General features: G+C 38.7%; 1 protein-coding gene across 1 annotated transcript in view; it reads right to left on the bottom strand.

The window, feature by feature from the left end:
• neb (nebulin) overlaps window positions 1-20,408 on the bottom strand; it is a 54,162-nt gene that overhangs the window by 10,658 nt on the left and 23,096 nt on the right. The window contains exons 63-122 of the mRNA XM_079464149.1: window positions 20,195-20,398; window positions 19,976-20,080; window positions 19,786-19,893; window positions 19,359-19,670; window positions 19,035-19,238; window positions 18,809-18,913; window positions 18,576-18,683; window positions 18,173-18,484; window positions 17,884-18,087; window positions 17,670-17,774; window positions 17,437-17,544; window positions 17,031-17,342; window positions 16,839-16,943; window positions 16,634-16,732; window positions 16,437-16,538; window positions 16,223-16,330; window positions 15,825-16,136; window positions 15,602-15,706; window positions 15,412-15,516; window positions 15,208-15,312; window positions 15,008-15,115; window positions 14,646-14,756; window positions 14,309-14,506; window positions 14,122-14,226; window positions 13,935-14,039; window positions 13,741-13,845; window positions 13,537-13,644; window positions 13,320-13,433; window positions 13,042-13,239; window positions 12,840-12,944; window positions 12,647-12,751; window positions 12,452-12,559; window positions 12,257-12,364; window positions 12,069-12,176; window positions 11,845-11,949; window positions 11,659-11,763; window positions 11,444-11,542; window positions 11,230-11,334; window positions 11,029-11,133; window positions 10,548-10,652; window positions 10,349-10,453; window positions 10,154-10,258; window positions 9,963-10,067; window positions 9,776-9,880; window positions 9,568-9,672; window positions 8,231-8,335; window positions 7,085-7,186; window positions 6,780-6,887; window positions 6,592-6,696; window positions 6,406-6,510; window positions 6,197-6,301; window positions 6,003-6,107; window positions 5,812-5,922; window positions 5,607-5,717; window positions 5,416-5,517; window positions 5,085-5,189; window positions 2,791-2,904; window positions 2,607-2,711; window positions 1,201-1,305; window positions 105-209 (exon numbers count right to left, since the gene is read on the bottom strand). Of these exons, the coding sequence (XP_079320275.1) occupies window positions 105-209; window positions 1,201-1,305; window positions 2,607-2,711; window positions 2,791-2,904; window positions 5,085-5,189; window positions 5,416-5,517; window positions 5,607-5,717; window positions 5,812-5,922; window positions 6,003-6,107; window positions 6,197-6,301; window positions 6,406-6,510; window positions 6,592-6,696; window positions 6,780-6,887; window positions 7,085-7,186; window positions 8,231-8,335; window positions 9,568-9,672; window positions 9,776-9,880; window positions 9,963-10,067; window positions 10,154-10,258; window positions 10,349-10,453; window positions 10,548-10,652; window positions 11,029-11,133; window positions 11,230-11,334; window positions 11,444-11,542; window positions 11,659-11,763; window positions 11,845-11,949; window positions 12,069-12,176; window positions 12,257-12,364; window positions 12,452-12,559; window positions 12,647-12,751; window positions 12,840-12,944; window positions 13,042-13,239; window positions 13,320-13,433; window positions 13,537-13,644; window positions 13,741-13,845; window positions 13,935-14,039; window positions 14,122-14,226; window positions 14,309-14,506; window positions 14,646-14,756; window positions 15,008-15,115; window positions 15,208-15,312; window positions 15,412-15,516; window positions 15,602-15,706; window positions 15,825-16,136; window positions 16,223-16,330; window positions 16,437-16,538; window positions 16,634-16,732; window positions 16,839-16,943; window positions 17,031-17,342; window positions 17,437-17,544; window positions 17,670-17,774; window positions 17,884-18,087; window positions 18,173-18,484; window positions 18,576-18,683; window positions 18,809-18,913; window positions 19,035-19,238; window positions 19,359-19,670; window positions 19,786-19,893; window positions 19,976-20,080; window positions 20,195-20,398 (7,656 nt within the window). The remainder of the gene's footprint in view (window positions 1-104; window positions 210-1,200; window positions 1,306-2,606; window positions 2,712-2,790; window positions 2,905-5,084; window positions 5,190-5,415; window positions 5,518-5,606; window positions 5,718-5,811; window positions 5,923-6,002; window positions 6,108-6,196; window positions 6,302-6,405; window positions 6,511-6,591; window positions 6,697-6,779; window positions 6,888-7,084; window positions 7,187-8,230; window positions 8,336-9,567; window positions 9,673-9,775; window positions 9,881-9,962; window positions 10,068-10,153; window positions 10,259-10,348; window positions 10,454-10,547; window positions 10,653-11,028; window positions 11,134-11,229; window positions 11,335-11,443; window positions 11,543-11,658; window positions 11,764-11,844; window positions 11,950-12,068; window positions 12,177-12,256; window positions 12,365-12,451; window positions 12,560-12,646; window positions 12,752-12,839; window positions 12,945-13,041; window positions 13,240-13,319; window positions 13,434-13,536; window positions 13,645-13,740; window positions 13,846-13,934; window positions 14,040-14,121; window positions 14,227-14,308; window positions 14,507-14,645; window positions 14,757-15,007; window positions 15,116-15,207; window positions 15,313-15,411; window positions 15,517-15,601; window positions 15,707-15,824; window positions 16,137-16,222; window positions 16,331-16,436; window positions 16,539-16,633; window positions 16,733-16,838; window positions 16,944-17,030; window positions 17,343-17,436; window positions 17,545-17,669; window positions 17,775-17,883; window positions 18,088-18,172; window positions 18,485-18,575; window positions 18,684-18,808; window positions 18,914-19,034; window positions 19,239-19,358; window positions 19,671-19,785; window positions 19,894-19,975; window positions 20,081-20,194; window positions 20,399-20,408) is intronic.

The following is a 20,408-nucleotide window of genomic DNA, read 5'->3' as shown; positions in this document are numbered from 1 at the left end:
TTTTTACAGTGTGGGTTATAAAGAAGCAAAAGCATATACATGACCATTTGTTTGGCATCGATGTGGTCAAATAGACTGAGATTCAACATGGCAGCAGTATTTACCTGACTCTGTAAATGTTGAGCCTCCTTGGCAGTCACATAAGTAGGGGTCTCAAAGTCCAACATGGCTTTGCCTCTTTCCCTCTCGTATTTCTCCTTATACTTCACCTATAGTTAACAAAAAGATACACAAAAACATGCCTTCAACACTGAACTGACACACTTGAAATAGTAGTTGACTCACTAATACTTATTTAATACTTAAAATACTGAAACAGACCACAGCTTTGGTCACACATTGTTTGGTAGAGACTGCTGTACATGTTACTACATAAGAAATAATTGGACATAAGGGCCAGGCTTCAAAGACATGGCTTAGCTTAAGCCAGGACTATGCCTAGTTAATAATAATAATTTGTTACATTTATATAGGGCTTTTCTAGGCACTCAAAGCGCTTTACATGGAAGGGGGAATCTCCTCAACCACCACCAATGTGCAGCATCCACCTGGCAGCCATACTGCGCCAGAATGCCCACCACACACCAGCTTATTGGTGGAGAAGAGAAAGACTTACCAAGCCAATTGTTACATATGGGGATGATTAGGAGGCCATGATGTATAGAGGCGAATGTGAGAATTTGGCCGGTTAAAATAGGATATTTGAGTCACTTTTTTTTAAATGCCCTAAAATAAAACATTACTGGTGTGCACAAAACAATGGCACTGACATATTTAAGGGCAAGTTCTTTTCAGTTATGACAGCTCAAATATTCATGTTAGTCTGGGTCTCGACTTAAGCCTTGTCTGTGAAATAAGTTAATTGTAGTCTCAATTTCTGTATAAACATTTTTTCTGTTCTGTAGTCTCAGAAAACTTGTCTATTTTAATGAAAAAGTAACTCGCAAAGAGCCTTTATAAGTGTTAAACAATTCAAACAACATAACATACAGTACATTGTAAAACAGTCTGTGTGAAGACTTTTACGAGACACTGTAACCTAAACAAATAAAAATGCAAACAATAAATACTGTTTGAAAATCTTTCCCATGACAGCTTTAAATTAAATAAACAGGTCTGACATGTTAAGATTTCGTCTTCTTCTCGCTCACAGGACAGCAGCGACTGGGGGTAAAGTTTCAGAAGTGAATGTGGACTTACGTGACTCTGCAGCTCTGAGGCCTCTTTGTGGTGAAGCTGCTCAGGTGTGTCGGATATCATATGGTAGTGACCCCTACTTTCCTCAAACTTCTTCTTGTACTGGTACTAAAGAGGAACGCCCAATAATGCAGCTCAATACAATATGAAAATCCAATGCATCGCGTGCCATCTCTCCCAAGTTAAAATGGAAAAAAAATATCCAAAAAACAACCAAAAATGGAAAAAGTGGGTAGAGACCAAAAAAGAAGATGTGACTGATGGTACTAAAATAGTGAAATGGACAACAAAATATCTTTACATATTTAAAAAAAAAATTATCTTAAAGTGTATTTGCATACAAACATACAAATTTTTAACTGAAATCAATTGTTTGCCAGGATATCCAATAGGTAGGACTATTTAGTCCCACAATGTGTTGGGACCTGACAAAGCCAACATGATGATGATTTTTTTTATAGTTTTTTTAATCCTAAACCCAATAAACTGAATGCACTATCATTTCTGACCTTCCACTAATGAGTTATGCCTGTTTTCTGTCATCATTTATTGTCCCTCATGTCATTCAAAACCTTTATAAGACTCTATCTACTGGGAAGCACAAAAGATATTTCGCGAAATATCTAAGTGGTTTTATATCCATACAATAGATGTCAATTTGGCCTAGTATGTTTTTGGTTACCAACATTCTTCAAAATATCATCTTTCGTGTTCTGCAGAAAGTGATACAGGTTTGGAATGAGGAGTAAATTATGAAAAAATAAACAATATTATTTAAGAAGAATATATCGTTTTTGGGGGTGAAATATCCCTCACTTTTAGTATATCTACCTGCTCTACACTGTGTCTAAAACCACACTCAACCCTAGCGTCTCTCTTTAAAACAGGGCTACTCCTCACAAGGCCTCAAATTTAACATTCATATGCAATAATTTAGGTGTTCAAAGAGACCTGAAAAATCTCCAAAAGCTGTTTTAAACTTTAAGACATGGCTTTGTCAGGCCAACATTAAAAAATGTATCTTGATGAACTTTCCTATTGTTGTGCACATGCACAAAACAAAAAATAAGAAAAAGCATGGGTTAAAAAGACTTTTAGGTGTTAAAGACATGGGACAAAAGCACTCAGAGATGAGATGTTAGAGTGCCCGGGCGCGAGAGTAAGAGCGAAAATGAACGTGGAGCTTGTTACAATCTAATGCTAGTAGTAGTAAGATGTCGGAAGATGAGGGTCACTACCAAATGATAGCCTGGAATGATGAGTAAATCATTTAAATGAATGTTTGCTGTAAGGATGATGGATGGATGGATCTTGTCATATTACATGAAAATAACATGATTGATTGTTATGGTGTGTGAGGTAAAGCTGTGCTGATAAGCAGGATAGGAAGCCGGCTGCAGAACTCTTACATCACTGGACAGCTTGCTTGTGCTCAGGTTGTGCTGCATTGACAGGGACTCGGCCATGTCAGTAACAGGTTTGTGAATCTTCTTCAGGTCTCCTTTGTATTTCACCTGAATGAAGCAATAAACACACCATAACATAAAAACACTGTCTTGCCAAAATTTAGTTTCTTAAAAATGATTTAAGCACCTCGCTTGCAAGCTCATTGGCATCCTTCAGAGTCTGATAAATCTTGCTGTTCTTCAGGTCATACTGTGGTCTCTTTCCTTTCATCTCATTGGCAAACTTCTCCTTGTACTTCACCTTTTGAGAGAGGTCAGTGACATTGTTAGTTGCTGTTTGCAGTATGTTCTCAAGGTTTTAGGAGACATAATGCTCACAAACGCACATAGAAGGAATATAGATAGATTGATTGACCGATTTCATGCAAATATCAGTGGAAAGAGACAGAAGTGTAAAGGAAAAGGACGGCGACTGTAAACTGTCTTCTCACTTCAGTTGGGTCTAATACATTATGACACAGTAGACAATTTGATTCTCTATTAGGGTACGTTCACATTGTACTAGCCCCAAATGGGAAGACCGAAACAAAGATCAGAGCACTGAAAGCAACACATCAACATATACTGTTCATAGTATTCATTGGAAGAAAAGCTGAATCTTTTCCCAGACATTCTGAACAAGCTTTCGATCTGTGAAAGAAACAGTTGTGGGACATCAAGCAGTCACGTGTGGAGTGTGAAGACCAAATTCATATCGAAATCACTTTATCTTCTCTGGCATAAATGATCAACAGTATGAATAATTCTGCATTGATCATACAGTATAATTGATGGGAAATATTATTGTAAATTGAATCTGCACACTCCTAAGTACAATAGCAGGTGAAAGGAATGCAACAGAAAAGTGTTCATTTCATAGCAATTGAGATTCATGCTGTATGTCAAAAAATATGTATTTCATGCCTGACAAAAAAAAGCTAGTGGTGGCAAATATCCCTGTGCTTTGCTATAAGCCTACTGAATGCTTGGCAGTACAGTAAAAACTTTCTGCAAAATTAAAAAAATCAATAAAAATAAACTACAAGACTAAGAAAACATTCGTTGGAATGTAGAACGGGTGGCCAAAAAACGTGAGAAGGCATTTTGAAATCCTTGCAGGACCTATGGTACGTCAAAAAAACTTAAATGGAGTGCCACTGGATTATGAAAGTTCAGTCAAGGTTAAAGAGAACATAGAGAGACACAAAGACGGACAGAGAAGTGCAACTAACAGCCCCAGGGGCCCGGGACCCTTCTTACATCACTAGTCAGGGCAGCGATTTTCTTAATGTGGCGCATCTGGGGAGTGTCATAGGAGGCAACACCATGGAGGGACGGCTTGTCCTCCACCTAAAAAGCGCAGTGAGATGGCAGGGTAACATCAATAAGGATAGGACAGAACAGAGGAAATGAATTAATGATGGATTACAGAGACAAGCCATGGATAAATGAATAGGGAGCAGTAAGCAGGGTTGGCAGAGACACCCGGGGAACACATGGACAATGATGTTATTAATGAGGCTTTTTAAAGGGGTCATATGGCGCGAATACGTGTTTTTTTGTGTCATTGGTGTGTTATAAGTTGCCCATGCATGTATTAGACACGTAAAATTGCAAAAATTTAAGTTGCATTCTATCTTAAAGCGAATGCTCAGCTAGACCTGCCTGAAACGCCTTGTGTAACCACACCTCCCACAAATTTACATCATTTCGTGGAATGATTTGACTAAGACCGCCCAAATCTATACGCAAGTAAGGTGGGCGTGCTTGTTTATCTCATTGTATCGTCGCAGCCATGTCGTGGAGACACTGTGTGTTTCATTGCGAAAAGAAATCATCTTTGTTTGCCCTTCCAGAAGATGAAAACTTAAAATGAATAGTTACATTTTATTTACAATACTGCTCCAGAACAGTACAATCTGAATATTCTGAAATGTGTGCCACGCATTTCAAGGTTTATTGCTTCACGAACATGGGAGAGATCAATGCCAGTTGTGCACAAAAGCTTTTTGTTAAAAACCATTACAACTTTGCAAGGACTGTCTGGAGCTTCAGATTCGCAGACTGTAATTATATTTGCGTTTCAGAGAGCCGGGGCATTGAGGAGATACAAACATGCACGGTATGTGGAAAATACAGCGTTTTTGAACCTTCAATCGTGTATACACATGGCATTACGTCTAGCCGTTTCAAATGACTACTTTAATCTACAGCTATTATAAGGTGCTACATAATGACATGCAGCTGCCATGGTGGTGGTGGTGGAAAGAGAAACCATTGAGAGAAAACACAGAGGTTCTGTCCCATTGGATGCGATCTAAAGCTAACACTGTGTTGCTTTTACTGTTAAGATTTGAATAAGGAGTCTACAATAAATCAACAATAAGTCAATGAACAGCATCACACCCTAAACAGAGTTTTAGAGGTTGCACACGGTATTACCTGGCTGGTCAGTTTGGACACCTCAGTGGCAAGAGCTATATCAGGTCGGCCGATCAGGGTTCCACCACGACTGGCCTCTTGCCGAGCCTTGTCACGGTAACCCACCTAAAAGCGACAACATGGATGTTAATATACTTTGATGATTTACACTTATATAATATTTTGAAGAAAGTTGGTTAACAATATTCTGCAAAATATATTTTTTATGTTCTGCGGAAAAAAGAAAAACACACCGGTTTGAAATGACAAGAGGGTGAGTAAATTATGACAGAATTTTAACTTCGGCCATATTTGTTTTAACCCGTTATTCAAGTGGATTCTCTAAACTAACCTCACTAATAAGCTTAGCAGCTTGAGTAGCTTTCCTGATGTCTGGGCGGTCAGCAACCGATGTGTACGTCAGCTTGGCTTTAGCCTCCTGTTTATAGGCCACCTACACAAAGACAGATGTGAAATTTAAATGATAAAGTTCTCACATAAAGATAAATCTTAAAGCACATTCGGTACATGTCAGATTCTTACGTTGCTCTGTTTCTTGGCTACGTCCATGGCGTGCTGAACATCAGGGGGGGCAGACATGTTGTTGTAATTTGACTTGCCTTTCTCCTTTTCAAACTTTTCTTTGTAAAGTTTCTATGGAAAGGTCACATGATTGGTGAGAAGTTGTGTAATATAAATCTTACTGATTCTTAAAATGATGGGGTGAAAAGGGAGCTTCTTAACTTACTCCACTTGTGATTTTGGCAATCTCCTTGCTGTGTACAGTATCACGGGTCTCAGCAAGAGTTGTGAAGCCACAAGACTGGTGGTCTTTCTTGCTGGCTTCCTTGTATTTGGACTGCAGATGAAGTTGCACAATGTGAATACTCTGCAGCAGTTGATTATATCTAAGCTCATGACTGAATCTGTAAAACAAACCTCAGAAACAAGTTTGGCCACTGATTTTGCATGAAGGATTTGAGGGGTGTCAGAAATCGCCAGGTACTGGCCCTTGGCCTTCTCATACTTCTCCTTGTATTTCACCTGAAAACGTGTTTTTATAAGTTATATGAACTAGTCATAGAGTGTATGTGGACTGATATGCTCAGTTTTCTATGAAAATTGGCACTCACATCACTAGAGAGCTCAGCATTCTTCTTCGCCAGAATTGTGTATTTATCATCTGTGATAGACATTACACAACCCTTCAGCATTTCCTTATCGTACTTGTACTCAACCTGTGAATTAAAAAAAATAATGTAATCATGTGCATAACCAACAGTGTTGTCTCTCTAATTTCTGTATTTGAAATTGCAGCAGTGAAATGGAAAAAAGTACGAACGTCACTCTGCTGGAAGCTGTTTTTAGCAGCATGGATGAAATCAGGTCGGTCCACAGTCCAGATCCACTTGTTCTTGGTGGCCTCATACTTCTTCTTGTAGTCAAGCTACAAAAGAAGCAGAAATAATCAAATATCGTCCTATGAATCAACTTCACCATTTTTTGTAGGAAACCAATGGAGACGTACGTTGCTGATGTTCTTGTAGGCTTCTTTGGCGGCACGGATTTCATGAGCATCAGGAGCAATGTTGATATGGGCCTTGTTTCTTTCATACACTTCCTTGTATTTCAACTGTAAAAAAAACGTGGGAATAGAAATTTAACACAAATCTGGAAATTGAATCCTTTTGGAAATGGAAAGAATGGGAAACCTACATTGCTTGTGATCTCTTTGACCTTCTTCATGTGCTGGTTCAGAGGAGTGTCATGTCCAAGTGTGTAACCTCTTGCTTTGGTCTTGTTGTACTCCATCTTATAGATGATCTAAATAAGATATACATAACAATAATATTGAATGCATTACATTTTGGTATGATATTCATTCTTTGACTATTGTTATTCAAAACTTTGACCTATCGCTTTCTCTTATATCTGCATTGGACTTCAATACTATGAGCATACTTTATCCTATTAGGGCCTGAGAATAATAGTGATGGAAGGCAGATAATGGTGATACTCACGTCGCTGATCTGCTTGCTGCGCTTGGCCACTTTGTAATCTGGGGTATCCAGCACTGAGGTGTACTTCGACTTGGCACGTTCATATTGCTCTCTGTACTTCCACTGATGAAGTAATGGACATTAAAAGACACAGTGAGCAAATACTCATTCAACTGAAGTAGATCTTTAATAGATGACAGATGATTCTAGCAATATTTGATAAATTTGCCATTAACAATAACTACGCAATATATTATCACAAATTTAGATGGTATAATTATTGCCAACATGCATGCATTTTAGGGAATATTAAAGCATGTTATACTATAACAAACGTCATAGACTTCAATTAAACTGGCATTTGCCATAAATCTTTTCAGTACAGAGCATGCAAATAATGTGTAATACTTACAAGAACACATAAGTATGTAAGCATACAAACATGCAACAAACATGCAATATGCAGAAAACCAAAAGATGAAGGAAAAATAAGCTTCAGGCAACAGCACACAGTCAGACTCGGACAACTTGTTACTGCTACCATAATGGTTTCGCCTGTAAGGTGAAATCTTTCTTCTGCTTTCTTTCGAACATGGCATACTGTATGTTCGCTGAATATTAATTTTTTTGTGCTTCTGTTTATAAAACACAATTTCATGTTAAACATTAAAACTGTTGTATCAATTCATTGCCTATAGCTTTTATAAACTTTACTACTTTAATCAGCTTAATTAAAAAATATCCATCTTTACTAACAAATCTTGGACTTGTCAATAATCAATCATAACCATAAATAATCATGGTTTTATTATAGTAAAAGTGAAACTATGTTTCTATCTGATTATCATGTGTAGCCTACATAGTTTTACCACAAATTCCATGGTAAAATATGGCTATTGTAGTCAGATCATAGTTAATAAGTAAACACCTAATAACCACTATAGTTTTACTACAAACACAACTTAACCAATGGTTACAATAGTTAAATCAGGGAAAGATCAGTCAATGTGCTTAAAAGCAGGGTAAGGTGGGATAAAGTTGATAGTTAATGGCTAGTGATGGTTAAGACCAGTAGGCCTAATGGTAAAATTAGGGTTATAAGGATGACGAAGCGATGGAATTACATTTTTGGGAGAATAACAGCACCGCCATTGGGCAGATGGTTACCTTACTCCACATGCTAGAGTTGTACATGGCATTGAGGATATCAGGGCGGAGCAGCTCATTGCAGCCACTCTTGAGTAAATCCTTAGCCTTGGATTTATATTTTCCCTGTCCATTGAAGAAACACAAACACAACCAGGTCATGCAACAAATAAGACAAAAGCTGTCGAGGAATAGATTGTGGCTCCCGAGGTCCAGGAAGAGTATTGGACGCAATGCCAAGCTGCGTACTCCAGATAATGGGTAATTTTATTTGTCGGTAGGTAAAATTTTTGTGCTAGACCCAATATTAATCTTAACCCAAAATAAACTATTTTAAGAAGAGCATACCAAAAATTCTGTAATATGTTGTGACGTATTAAAATTGTATTCACGTTGCATTCAGCTTCAATGTAAATTTGTGCTTTTTTCGTTTTAAACTGAAATGAGTGACCCAAAAGTACCAGAGAAACAGTTTGTTCTTTCACACTGATGTTTGTGCGAGTAACCTCCGGCAATAATGACAAGACTAACAGGTAAGAACAACAATATTGAGCTAACAAATCCATTCAATTTAAGGTTTCCACTAAAGTATTACAAGATAATTCGGTCTTTGCGATTTAAATTAAATGACCCCTATACTCTTGACATCATATTTACCGCACCTTTTAAAACAAATCTGGAGTACACAGATTACACAGATTGCCCAAACTCAAAAACCCAAAACCTAAATCAGGGGACAGAAAGAGATGCGATCAATTGACGCTGCAGCCATGCGACAGAGCCATCCAGTGGATCGGCGACGACTTCATGCGCGGTTCCCTTTGATGGGCGACGGACCCTTACGGGAAGGCTTGAGCTGTGGCTTTACCTGACTCAACTTGTTGGCCTCCTTGGCCAAGATGTTTCTAGGGTCATCTACAACTACGGTATACTTGTCCTTAGACTTCTCATAGCTTGCACGGTAGGACCTCTGCTCAGGGTTTCAAAAGAGTAGTTAAAAACAACCGCCTCGAGACCAGTGAGGATATACACTCATACAGAGGTGACAGAATGTCAAAATGACAGGTACATTTAAGGTGAAGTTAATCTATTTTATATTATTATATAAAGAGTTATATTATATAAACAAAAACATAATTGAACATAAAAACATCAGTTTGAGATCAAAAATAGGCACATTATAACAGTTTACCTTAAAAACTGTACTCAGTTTAGATGCAAAGGAAGAAGTACAGGTTATGACATCAGTTTAACATATTCATAATTGCTGTATAATTTATTTATCGTTAATACTCATTGTATGTACAATACTCATACATTGTATTAAATTATCTAAGGGTATGTTCGTACTAACTTACATCATTGATCAGAAGTGAAGCATTCTTGGCAGCCACAAAGAATGGAGTGTCACAGGTGTACCTAAAGTTGCTTCTGTTCTTCTCAAATGATGCTTTGTAAAGTCTCTGTTGAAAAAAACAAATAGATCATACATGAGACTTGCTGTGAGAGTATTCATTAACAGATTGGTTGCAAACAAATAGCTAAATTGTAGTGTTTTTTCTTTACTTCGCTGTAGAGGGTCTTGTTATGTTCAGCCCGCAACAGCTCAGGTGTATCCCACACGTAGCAGCCTATGCCCTTGATCCAGTCTAGATCTTCTTTGTATTTGATCTAAAGCAGGTAAGAAAAAATGCTTTATAAGAAAAACTCCCACATTTGCTTATAAATAAAGGTGATGGAGGGTTATACTTACGTCACTGATGCAGTCCCTCACAATCCTGCTGTGGAAGAACTCAGGGCGGTCTGGGATGGACTTCCAGGTGCCCAAGGTACTGATGTACTTCTCTCTGTATTTGACCTGTAAAATGTGTCAAGACAGTAAGAGGATGCCTTGCATTATATTTTACAAAAAAAGTTTAAAACTGCATTGTTAAGTTAACTGACCTCACTGATATCATCTCTGACTCTCTTGGCACAAAGGATATCAAGGGCATCTTTGTCTGGATGGTAGTGTCCCTTGGCCAGCTCAAAGGTCTCCTTATAGCGAAGCTGCAGAAAATTAGGCAGAATGTCAATGTCTGTTGCTGATAATGAAAAGGGACCATTTCAGATAAAGAATGAAACTTCTGTTGAACTTACGTCACTGGCATTGAGGTAGGCTTTCTTGGAACGAATCAGCATTGGCGTGTCATGGATAGGAGTGTACCTGTGCTTCAGCTTCTCATACTGTTCCTTGTACTTTTTCTAAAGATGAAAGGATGAATTACAGGCTTAAATGCATAGAGACAAGTTAAACATTGCTTACGAGGAATTCAGTATTGTGGAAAGCACAAATTACCTCACTGTACATGACTTTCATGGACCGGGCATGATCTAAGAGAGGAGTATGTGATTCAGGGGTGAAGAAGGCTCTCTCCTTAGATGCCAGATCAACGTACTGGTACTGTGTAGAGACAAAGATATGATATGTGGAGGTCGCAAAAAAATGAAGATAAATGTTAAGAATTAAATACTGAATTGGGAAACTGACAAATATTCCCTACTGGCAGTGAAACTGCATTCATCATGCTTTTTAAAGAAAATATTTTGACCCAAAAACAATTGAACTATTTTGCTGTATCTTCAGATATCAATTTCTGATGATAAATGTTTTACAGACACATATCAGTCCAACTGATGTTATCTTAATGGTTTGTACTTATTAAAATGTATTATTGTTCATTTTAAACCCCAAATAAGAGCTTTGAATTTAACACAATATAACAAGAGTGATTTCTGTCTTTATAATTTGTATGGTAATAAAGCTAACAGTATTTTACCTTGTTGGTCAGAGACTGGGCCCACTTGGCTCTCTTAATCTCTAGACCATCAACAGTGGTTGTACATTTTGTCTTCTCCTTTAGGCCTTCAGCTCGGTACACCAACTGCAGATAAAAACAGACACAGAGAATTTGACATCTGCGCAGACTTTCAAAAGACACTGAGTGTAACTCAGAGGCAGATTTTTAAAAGCTACTTACATCACTGATGTGGGTCTTGAGCTCCATCACTCGCTTGTACTCTGGTGTGTCCAGGACTCTGCTAAAATTGGCAAAGTTCTTCTTGGCATCCACATCATAGGATTTCTAGCAAAGATATAATCGTAAGTAGAACATTTGCATAATTATCAGAATGAACCACGAAGATAAAAAATGTGGCTTTCATAGTACTACCATTGAAAAACGTAACAATTACCCTAAACTTGGTGATTTCACGGATTCTGACCATCTCTGGGGAGTCTACCATGAAGCAGCCAATGCCTCTCAGCCAGTGCAGATCCTCTTTATATTTCAGCTACAGAAAATATAAAACACAGTTGTATTGTAGGTGTCAATGCAGTCCATACAGCAAAAGTCAATGTATGAATTAATATATAGGATAGATCAGATGCATGAGTGGTCAAAACTTACATCACTGTTGAGCTCATTGACATGGAAGCAGTGTATCAGTTCAGGGGTGATAGGCATGGATATAAGATTTCCTCTGTTATTGTAATACTTCTCCTTATAGCAGATCTGTGGATGAAAGCAACATTGTTGACCAACACCAATCATTTTCTAGGATCAGATACGATATGCTCTGAATGTAATACTTACATCGCTGATGGCCTGCTGAGTGGCCTTAACCTGTTTGATCTCAGGAGTGTCATACTCAGAGTGGATCTTGTCCTTTTCCTTTTCATATCGCTCACGATATAGTCGCTAAGAGAAATGCAATTGAAAATTATCACTCACCTCCAGTAGTTTTCGCTTTAATATTGTGATCTATTTGCAAATTTAAAAGCTATCTTTAAGAACTTGAATATCTATTCTGAACATACCTCATTGGTGACCTTGTTTGTCTTCCTGATATTAACAAAGTTGACGCCTTCAGGATCTAAGGTGTAGGCCTTGGCCTTCATCAAATCAAATGCTTCTCTGTACTTCACCTGCAAATATTGTAGCATCAAATAAAATGACAAACAAGATTTGTTTTTGGAGAGGCTTGAAAACGAAGGTGTTCACTTACATTGCTGGTGACCACACTATTGGCTTTGGCCTGCTTGTTGAGTGGAGTGTCATATGGCAGAGAGTAGCCAGTAGGCATAAAGTTCTTATTAGCCTCTTTGTAGAAGTTCTGAAAGAATAAAAAAGGAATAGGTATGACATGATTTTTAATAGAAAGACTGGTGAAGTCTTAAGAATTGGTAGGAGAGAATCATACATCGCTCTGGATGTAGTTGGCTTGGCGAGCTCTTTCAGTATCGACAGTCACAGCAGGTGCAGTGTTTTTGCCCATGACGTTTGTAACATAGTCATTGCGGTAGTTGAGCTGCAGACAGAAAATATAAATGTTAGAAGGTTAAGCTTCAGTCGTAATAGTTGGTAAAGGCCTTTTTATGGTGTTACAACAACTTACATCACTCAAGTTAATAGCGCTCTGCTTGCATGTCTCGTAGACAGGAGTGTCCATGACCACAGTGTAATTCTTAAGGTGATCGACTCCCTTAGCTCTGTACAGATTCTGAAAGAGAACATAACAAAGGATAAGATGACAGCGTCCGATCACATAGAAGACTAACTGCAGGACAATTAAAGGAGACTATCATTACCTCGCTCTGCAGATTCATAGCTTGTTTACAACGAAGAATCTCAGGAGTGTCCCAAGTGTAGCAGCCAATACCCTTCAACCAGTTGAGATCATCTTTGTAGACGATCTGAGATGAAAAACAAACATCTTACTTGAAGCTATAGATCTGCAAAGAAATTTAACCACGGTGTGAATCATTTCTCTCTACAGGTGGGATCACTCACGTCACTCAGTTGCTCATTGACTTTGCGCGCCAGCACGTACGTCTGCATGTCAGGCAGGCAGATCCACTGATGCAGGTATTTACGATAGTCAACTCCGCTGATCATCTTCTGAGTGCTGCGGGCAGATACTATCTCAAGCATGTCTGGAGGTATGTGGATCTTTGCCTTGGTCTTCTCATAGTTGCCTTTGTATAGGCGCTGAAGGTAAACGACACACCAAAGTCTTACACAAAGGTTTAATCAATAATCATTGATTTAACAACTGATGCTTTACTCACATCAAGGACAAGTTTTCCAGCTTTGATGCATCTTGCAGTGGCTGGGTCGTCCTCAAGACACTTGGGAAGACTGTACAGGGTCTTAAACTTCTCATAATCTTCCTTGTATTTAACCTGCGTAAATCATAGAAGATTTTATTTGTTAAGGACAATAAAACTTTCACTATAGAGGTATTAGTAAGCACTGAAGCATGAAGTCATGGAGATCCAGACTTACGTTGCTCAGGACAACCTTCTGCTGTTTGGCATGGACTAAGGCATGGGAGTCATGAGGGATATGGTAGCTCTTGGCCTTGATCTTGTCCCAAGCGGCAGAATATGCTTTCTAAAAGTGGACAAAGAATATGTAATGACATTCTGATAACAGTATAGACTATAAATGAAAAAAGGACAGTTTTAAGAAAGTGGAAAGCTGTCTTACAGTGCTGTAGATCTGCTTTAAGTTGAGGCATCTTGCGTAGTCACATGTGTCAAGAACAGTGGTGTAAATGTGCTTCTCCTTGTGATACGCCTCTCTGTAGTTTAACTGTGGGAAAAAAGCATTGACTTAGTAACTACAAGTATGCTTTCTAGCAAACATAAGGGCCTAAATATAAAATGAAAGTGTGCACAAACCTCACTGGCCCAGGTGTGGCCCAGGATAGCAGTCACATACACAGGAGTGTCGGTCACGATGGAGTAGTTGTTCCATTCCTTCTTGCCTTCTGCTTTGTATTTAATCTGTGTAGAAACACACAAACATGCAGAAACATGACTTAACATCTCAATGTTGTACAAAGATTGGTATAAAACTGCTACTCACTTCACTCTGTAGGTCATATGACTTTTTGGCACGCAAGATCTCGGGAGTGTCCCAGACATAACAGCCAATGCCTTTCATCCAGTTCAGGTCATCTTTGTAAAGCACCTGTCAGGGGAAATCAGTCGATTGCAGTCATCAAACAAGTCTAAAACAGGAAATCTTTAAGGTATTGTGAGAGATAACTTACATCGCTCAAGATCTCATTAGCTTTGCGGGCACGGGTGGCATCATTCTGTTCAGGGTGGCATGTCCATTGGTGCAGATATGTACGGTATTGCACGTCACTCAGTATATCCTGGCATTTCTTTGCGACCACATGGCTAATCATATCAGCTGGAATGTGGAGCTTAGTTTTGGTCTCGTTGTATGCTTTGTGGTAGTCTCTCTGTTGGACATATTAAAAAGAATGAGTTTTCTTTCACAGAGTCAATAATTAATAAGACAGTTTGGTTAATGTCCCCAAAGTTGAGAACAGATTAAAACAATCTTAGACCTCAGAGTAAGGAATCAAAATATCAGCTCACCAAGTTCTTCATCTTCTCCATTTGACCAGAGCGGACCACCTCAGGGAAGTCTACCAGAGTTGAAGCCAAGTAGTGACCTTTGGCTTTCTCATGAGCATCATTGTACTTGACCTGCAAATTTCAATACAAAAGATTACATGAGCCCAGCCCAAATAGTGTTATTCCTTAATATTGTTACCTAGAGGTTACTGATATGGAAGCATGCTTTTGCTCTTGATGCTCTTAACCCTTTAGGTTGATTTATATGCCTGTTTAACCTACCAATGGTTCTCTATTGTCAAAAGACCAGTTTCCAAGTTCTAGTGAATCTGGTCATGTGATGCTGTGCAAAAAAATCAGTATAGAGATAGAAAGGTACTTACATTACTGACTATGTCTCTGTTCCTCTTGGCTGCTTGTACTTGCAGGTATTCATGGTTTAGCTGGTAGCCAGTAGCTTTACTTTCATCCCAGGCAATTTTGTACAATTTCTACAAAAAGACAACAATTATAGCAAACTTTTAAGCAGAATTAAGCAATTTTCAGTTGCAAAAATAGTTCTAGATTTGATGTTTTACATTACCTCACTGATAATCTTTGCAGCCTCTCTACTGTGAGCCAACTGTGGTGTATCATCAGATCCAATATAGTGACCCTTTTCCAGGTTAAAGGATTCCTTGTACTTCAGCTAAGCAACAAAATAAGAAACCAATCAATTTTCAAACCACTTTACTACAGTGTTTTTGCAAAAAAAGCTTAGAAATTGTCAATTCTGAGATGTACTTACATCACTAAGGTTGAAAGCGTTAATCTTTGCTAGGACAACCTCGGGGGGATCCACAACGCTGGTGAATTTGGCGAAGTTGTCCATGGCATCCTTTTTGTATAGTCTCTGTGGGGAGGACAACCGATGTTGTTGTAAAATATTGTAGATGGGAGCTGAGAAGTTGGATGAAAAATATTAAAGTGTAACTTACATCGTTCATAATGTGCTGGGCTTTTCGGACTTTGACATGATCGACAGAATCAGCAGCCACCCATCCACAGCCACGAATCCATTCCAAGTCTGATTTGTAGATGTACTGAAGGGAGAGGAGTGAAATCACATTATATATAGAGTATGTGCAAATTTATCTTATTACAATGAGTTCAGCAATTATTGTTTACGAATTACAAACCTCTTTAAAGTGTTCTACTTACGTCGCTGGCCAGGTTGTATGCTTTGCGGGCCTGTATGACATCATTTTGATCAGGCATACAAGTCCAGTTGTGCAGACGAGTTCTGTAGTTGTCATCATTGACTTGGATCTGGCATTTCTTTGCATGTTCAAATGCAAGCATGTCCACTGGAAGGCAGAACTTTGTTTTGGATTTGTTGAAGTCTTTCTTGTAGAGAGCATCACTAGCAATCTTAGCTGAGTTCAAGGCTAGCATGAGCAGTGGATCATCCTGAACGCTGAGGGCCCCAATATGATGACCAACCTGCTTACGGTAGCCTTCTTTGTACTTGTACTGCATAAAAAAAAAATATTGATTTGCTACCAAACGTTAGGTTAATATGTGAGGGGTATCTAAGTTTAGTATTTTTATTTACTTACCATACTCTGCACTTTAGAGGTGCTGATGCATTGTTTAATGGGAACAGCATCTCCAGGCATGAAGTATGACTTTGCTTTGGTCTTGTTCCAGTCTTTAGTGTACAGTTGCTATTAAAAATGTTTTATATAGATTATTGGTACTGATACTCATTTTAAAGTGATTATTTTAGTCATTTAATGGCATGTTTTTTAATCTCAAAAAGACAAAATATACCGGGTGGTACATCTTGGCCACTTCCCTGGATGTAGCCAGAAGTGGGCTGTCCACCAAGGAGTATTTTGTTTTGTCCTGGTGCCAGGCCTCACGATACTTAGCCTAAGAAGAGATGGTACAAATAACACTCAGTGTAATTTGTTTTCAGTGATGTCTGAAAACCAACTGCTAATTGTACGTTCTCATTCATTGCTTACCTCATTGAGCACGTCAGCTGCATTTTTGGACTGCACAAAGTCAATTCTGTCAATGGGAGTTGTATATTTCTGATTGTCCAGTTTAACACGGTATCCTCTCTATGAAACACAGAAAAAAACACATTTAGCAATTTCTAGTCAAGTAAAAATATTATATGGATCTGACCACATTGGAAAATTATATAGCACATGGAAGGAGACTTACATCAGCCAAGATCTTCTGAGCATGCTTGACTTTGAGGACTTCAACAGACTCATGGGGAATCCATCCGCATCCCCTCAGCCACTCTAGATCAGCCTTGTATACAGCCTAAACAGTTAAATAAAATAATGTGTCAATGTGTGATCATCTTTTGTAATGGAAATGTTTAAAACACATGTTTAAAGCTCAACTTACGTCACTACGCAGATCATAGACCTTTCTGGCCTGGACAACATCATTGGAGTCTGGCAGGCAGGTCCAGTTGTGCAGGTAGGTTCTGTAGTTGACATCATTGACTTGTATCTGGCATTTCTTTGCCAGCTCAAGAGACACCATGTCAACAGGAAGGTTGAACTTGGTCTTGGATTTGTTGAAGTCCTTCTTGTAGAGAGCATCACTGGCAATCTTACCTGAGTTCAATGCTAGCATGATCAAAGGATCATCCTGGACACAGCGGGCTCCGATATGATGACCAACTTGTTTACGATAACCAGTCTTGTACTTGTACTGCATTCAAAAGATTACATCATTTTTTATGTTCATATGGATTTTAATTGAAAATGACCAAGGCTTCTACTGAATTTGATGTATTGTATCTTACATCGCTAACTATATCTCTTGAGACTTTTGCCTTAATAACAGAGACAGCATCTTCTTTGATGTGGTATCCTTTTGCCTTCGTAGCGTCCCAATTTTTAGTGTACATTGTCTGAAAGAAAACAATGGAAGTCAGTTAAAGAAATCGTTACACAATGGTTTAATAGCATAATGTATTAAAACTATTTTAGTAATACTCTGCATGTGAATTGCCTTCCTGCATGTGAATTGGCTTACATTGCTGACTGCAATGGCATTAGCTCTGGACAACTCAATGGCAGGTGTGTTTGGCATGATGTGGATCGATGTCTTATCATTTTCCCAGGCCTCTTTGTATTTTCTCTGTGAACACATAACAACTGGTTAAAGGCTTTGTTTTGCAGACATTAAGGTAAAAAAAAAGACAAAGATTTGCGTAATTTTAGAAGTAAAGCAACATTAAGAATCTTACATCACTGAGGATATCAGCATTTTGCTTGGCCAGGACAATGGAGGGCAGGTCCACAGCACTGGTGAACTTGACAGTGCTAGGATGCTGGCGGTACAGTCGCTCATTGAGGATTGTCTGAGCGTTCTTAGCTTTGATGACATCAATCGATCCGTCAGCAATCCAGCCACACCCACGGATCCACTCCATGTCAGCTTTGTACACAGCCTAATTTTAAACAATTATGTTAATGTATATATATTTCAAAGAAACGCCAACTGTATTGTGTCTGTATCAGGGTATACACACGTACATCACTGCGCAGATCGTAGACCTTTCTGGCCTGGACGACATCATTGGAGTCTGGCAGGCATGTCCAGTTGTGCAGGTAGGTTCTGTAGTTGACATCATTGACTTGGATCTGGCATTTCTTAGCCAGCTCAAGAGACAGCATGTCTGCTGGTAGGTTGTATTTGGTCTTGGATTTGTTGAAGTCTTTCTTATACAAGTTATCACTAGCAATCTTGCCTGAATTCAAGGCAAGCATTATCAAGGGATCATCAAGAATGCTGAGAGCTCCAATGTGGTGCCCTTGTTGCTTCCTGTAGCCAGTTTTGTACTTGTACTGCAAGTTTTAATACAGGGAAGAATGAGCACATTCATTTACATGTAATTTTTTTATGTTCAATGTCTGTGATAAAATCTATCAGACTCACATCACTAATGATATCTCTGGAAGCCTTGGCGCTTTTTACTGCGACGGCATCTTTAGGCAGAAAGTAGCCCTTCTTGAGGCTATTCTCATAGCCTTGGCGATAATATTTCTGTGAAAAAATTCAGACATAAAGATGGACCATTTCAAGAGAATATATTTCAGAATTGGATTTTAAACTATCTTGATTCTGGCATTGATCAGATCAGTCCACTTTACAACTGCTGCTTGACTTACGATGCTTGTGTTGAGCTTGTTCTGTTTTCCAAGCATAATTTCAGGGGTGTCGGGCATGACATGGATATTGATCTTCTCCTTATTCCAGGCTTCAACATACGCATTCTAATAGAAACAAAGTAGGTTGATTTTAGATCAATTTATCTCGTCAACAAAATCCCAGCTAGCAGCAGTGATTTCATGCAACAATTTATTTTAGATTTACACACATAATACACAAAAGTACCTTGTCCATGATTTTGGCATTTTCTTGGGCGAGAGTAAAAGGTACTCCATCTGTTTTACTTGTAAACTTGAAGTTGCTTGGATGTTGCCGGTACTTCCTGTCGCTCAGAATCTCACCTGCTTTTTTGGCCTTAACTACGTCAAGAGAACCAATGGGAACCCATCCCATACCTCTGATCCATTCCATATCAGCCTTATACACAGCCTGATGGGGACAAAAATGAATTTAAAACAAAGCAAGATTACAGACAATATTTTCTTCAATGTGTGTAATACACTCCTACTTATTAAGAATCCCAAAAAAGAAAATTATACTAAAACTCACATCGCTTTGAAGATCATAGACCTTCCTGGCCTGGACGACATCATTGGAGTCTGGCAGGCAGGTCCAGTTGTGGAGGTAGGTTCTGTAGTTTGCATCATTGACCTGGATCTGGCATTTCTTAGCCAGTTCAAGAGTCAACATGTCAACAGGAAGGTGGAACTTTGTTTTGGATTTGTTAAAGTCCTTCTTGTAGAGAGCATCACTGGCAATCTTAGCTGAGTTCAATGCAAGCATGATCAGAGGATCATCTTGGACGCAGCGGGCTCCAATATGATGACCAACTTGCTTACGATAACCAGTCTTGTACTTGTACTGAATGTGAAAATAAATACAGTATTTAGGATTGTAATAGGGTAATGAAATGGAAAACTACAATCAAATTGTAAAATCAGTGACTTTGTATAAAGTGGTCATGGCATGCACTCACATCACTGATAATATCTCTGGACGCTTTGGCCGCTTTGATGGCGACAGCATCAGGTTTGAGGTTATAGCCCTTCCTGAAGATGTCTTCAACTGCTTGTCTGTATAGTTTCTGTAAGCAGAGTATTTTATTTAAGTGATTTATCTCTGTTATTGAAATAAAACAGAAAGGACAGTGATTAAGTAATAAGTACCCGACTGTTGTTCATTGAATTTGCGGTTGAAAGCACAATCTCTGGAGTATCAGGAGGGATGTGGATCTTTGTCTTTTCTGTCTCCCACACTGCATGGTAGTCACGCTAAAATGAAACAATTTGAATGGCAAGTAACTCTGTGTGTGAGTACTAGATCTTGCTTTTACAGGTCAATTAAATTTAAATCATTTTCTAAAATCAAGTATTGACTTAACTAACCTGATTCATAATTTGAGCATTTGTCTTGGCAAGCACCATGGGCATGGACTGCATGTCTTGTGAAAATTTAAACGTGTCTGGCTTTTGTTTGTACAGTCTATCACTGAGGATCTCAGCTGCTTTCTTTGCCTTCAGGACCTCAAGTGAGCCTATGGGGACCCATCCTACACCTCTCATGAACTCCATGTCTGCTTTGTACACGGCCTGAAGTGAA

Source organism: Barbatula barbatula (genome assembly GCF_947034865.1).
Source record: "Barbatula barbatula genome assembly, chromosome: 9".
NCBI lineage: Eukaryota > Metazoa > Chordata > Actinopteri > Cypriniformes > Nemacheilidae > Barbatula > Barbatula barbatula.
This window is presented reverse-complemented; position numbering and strand designations above follow the sequence as displayed.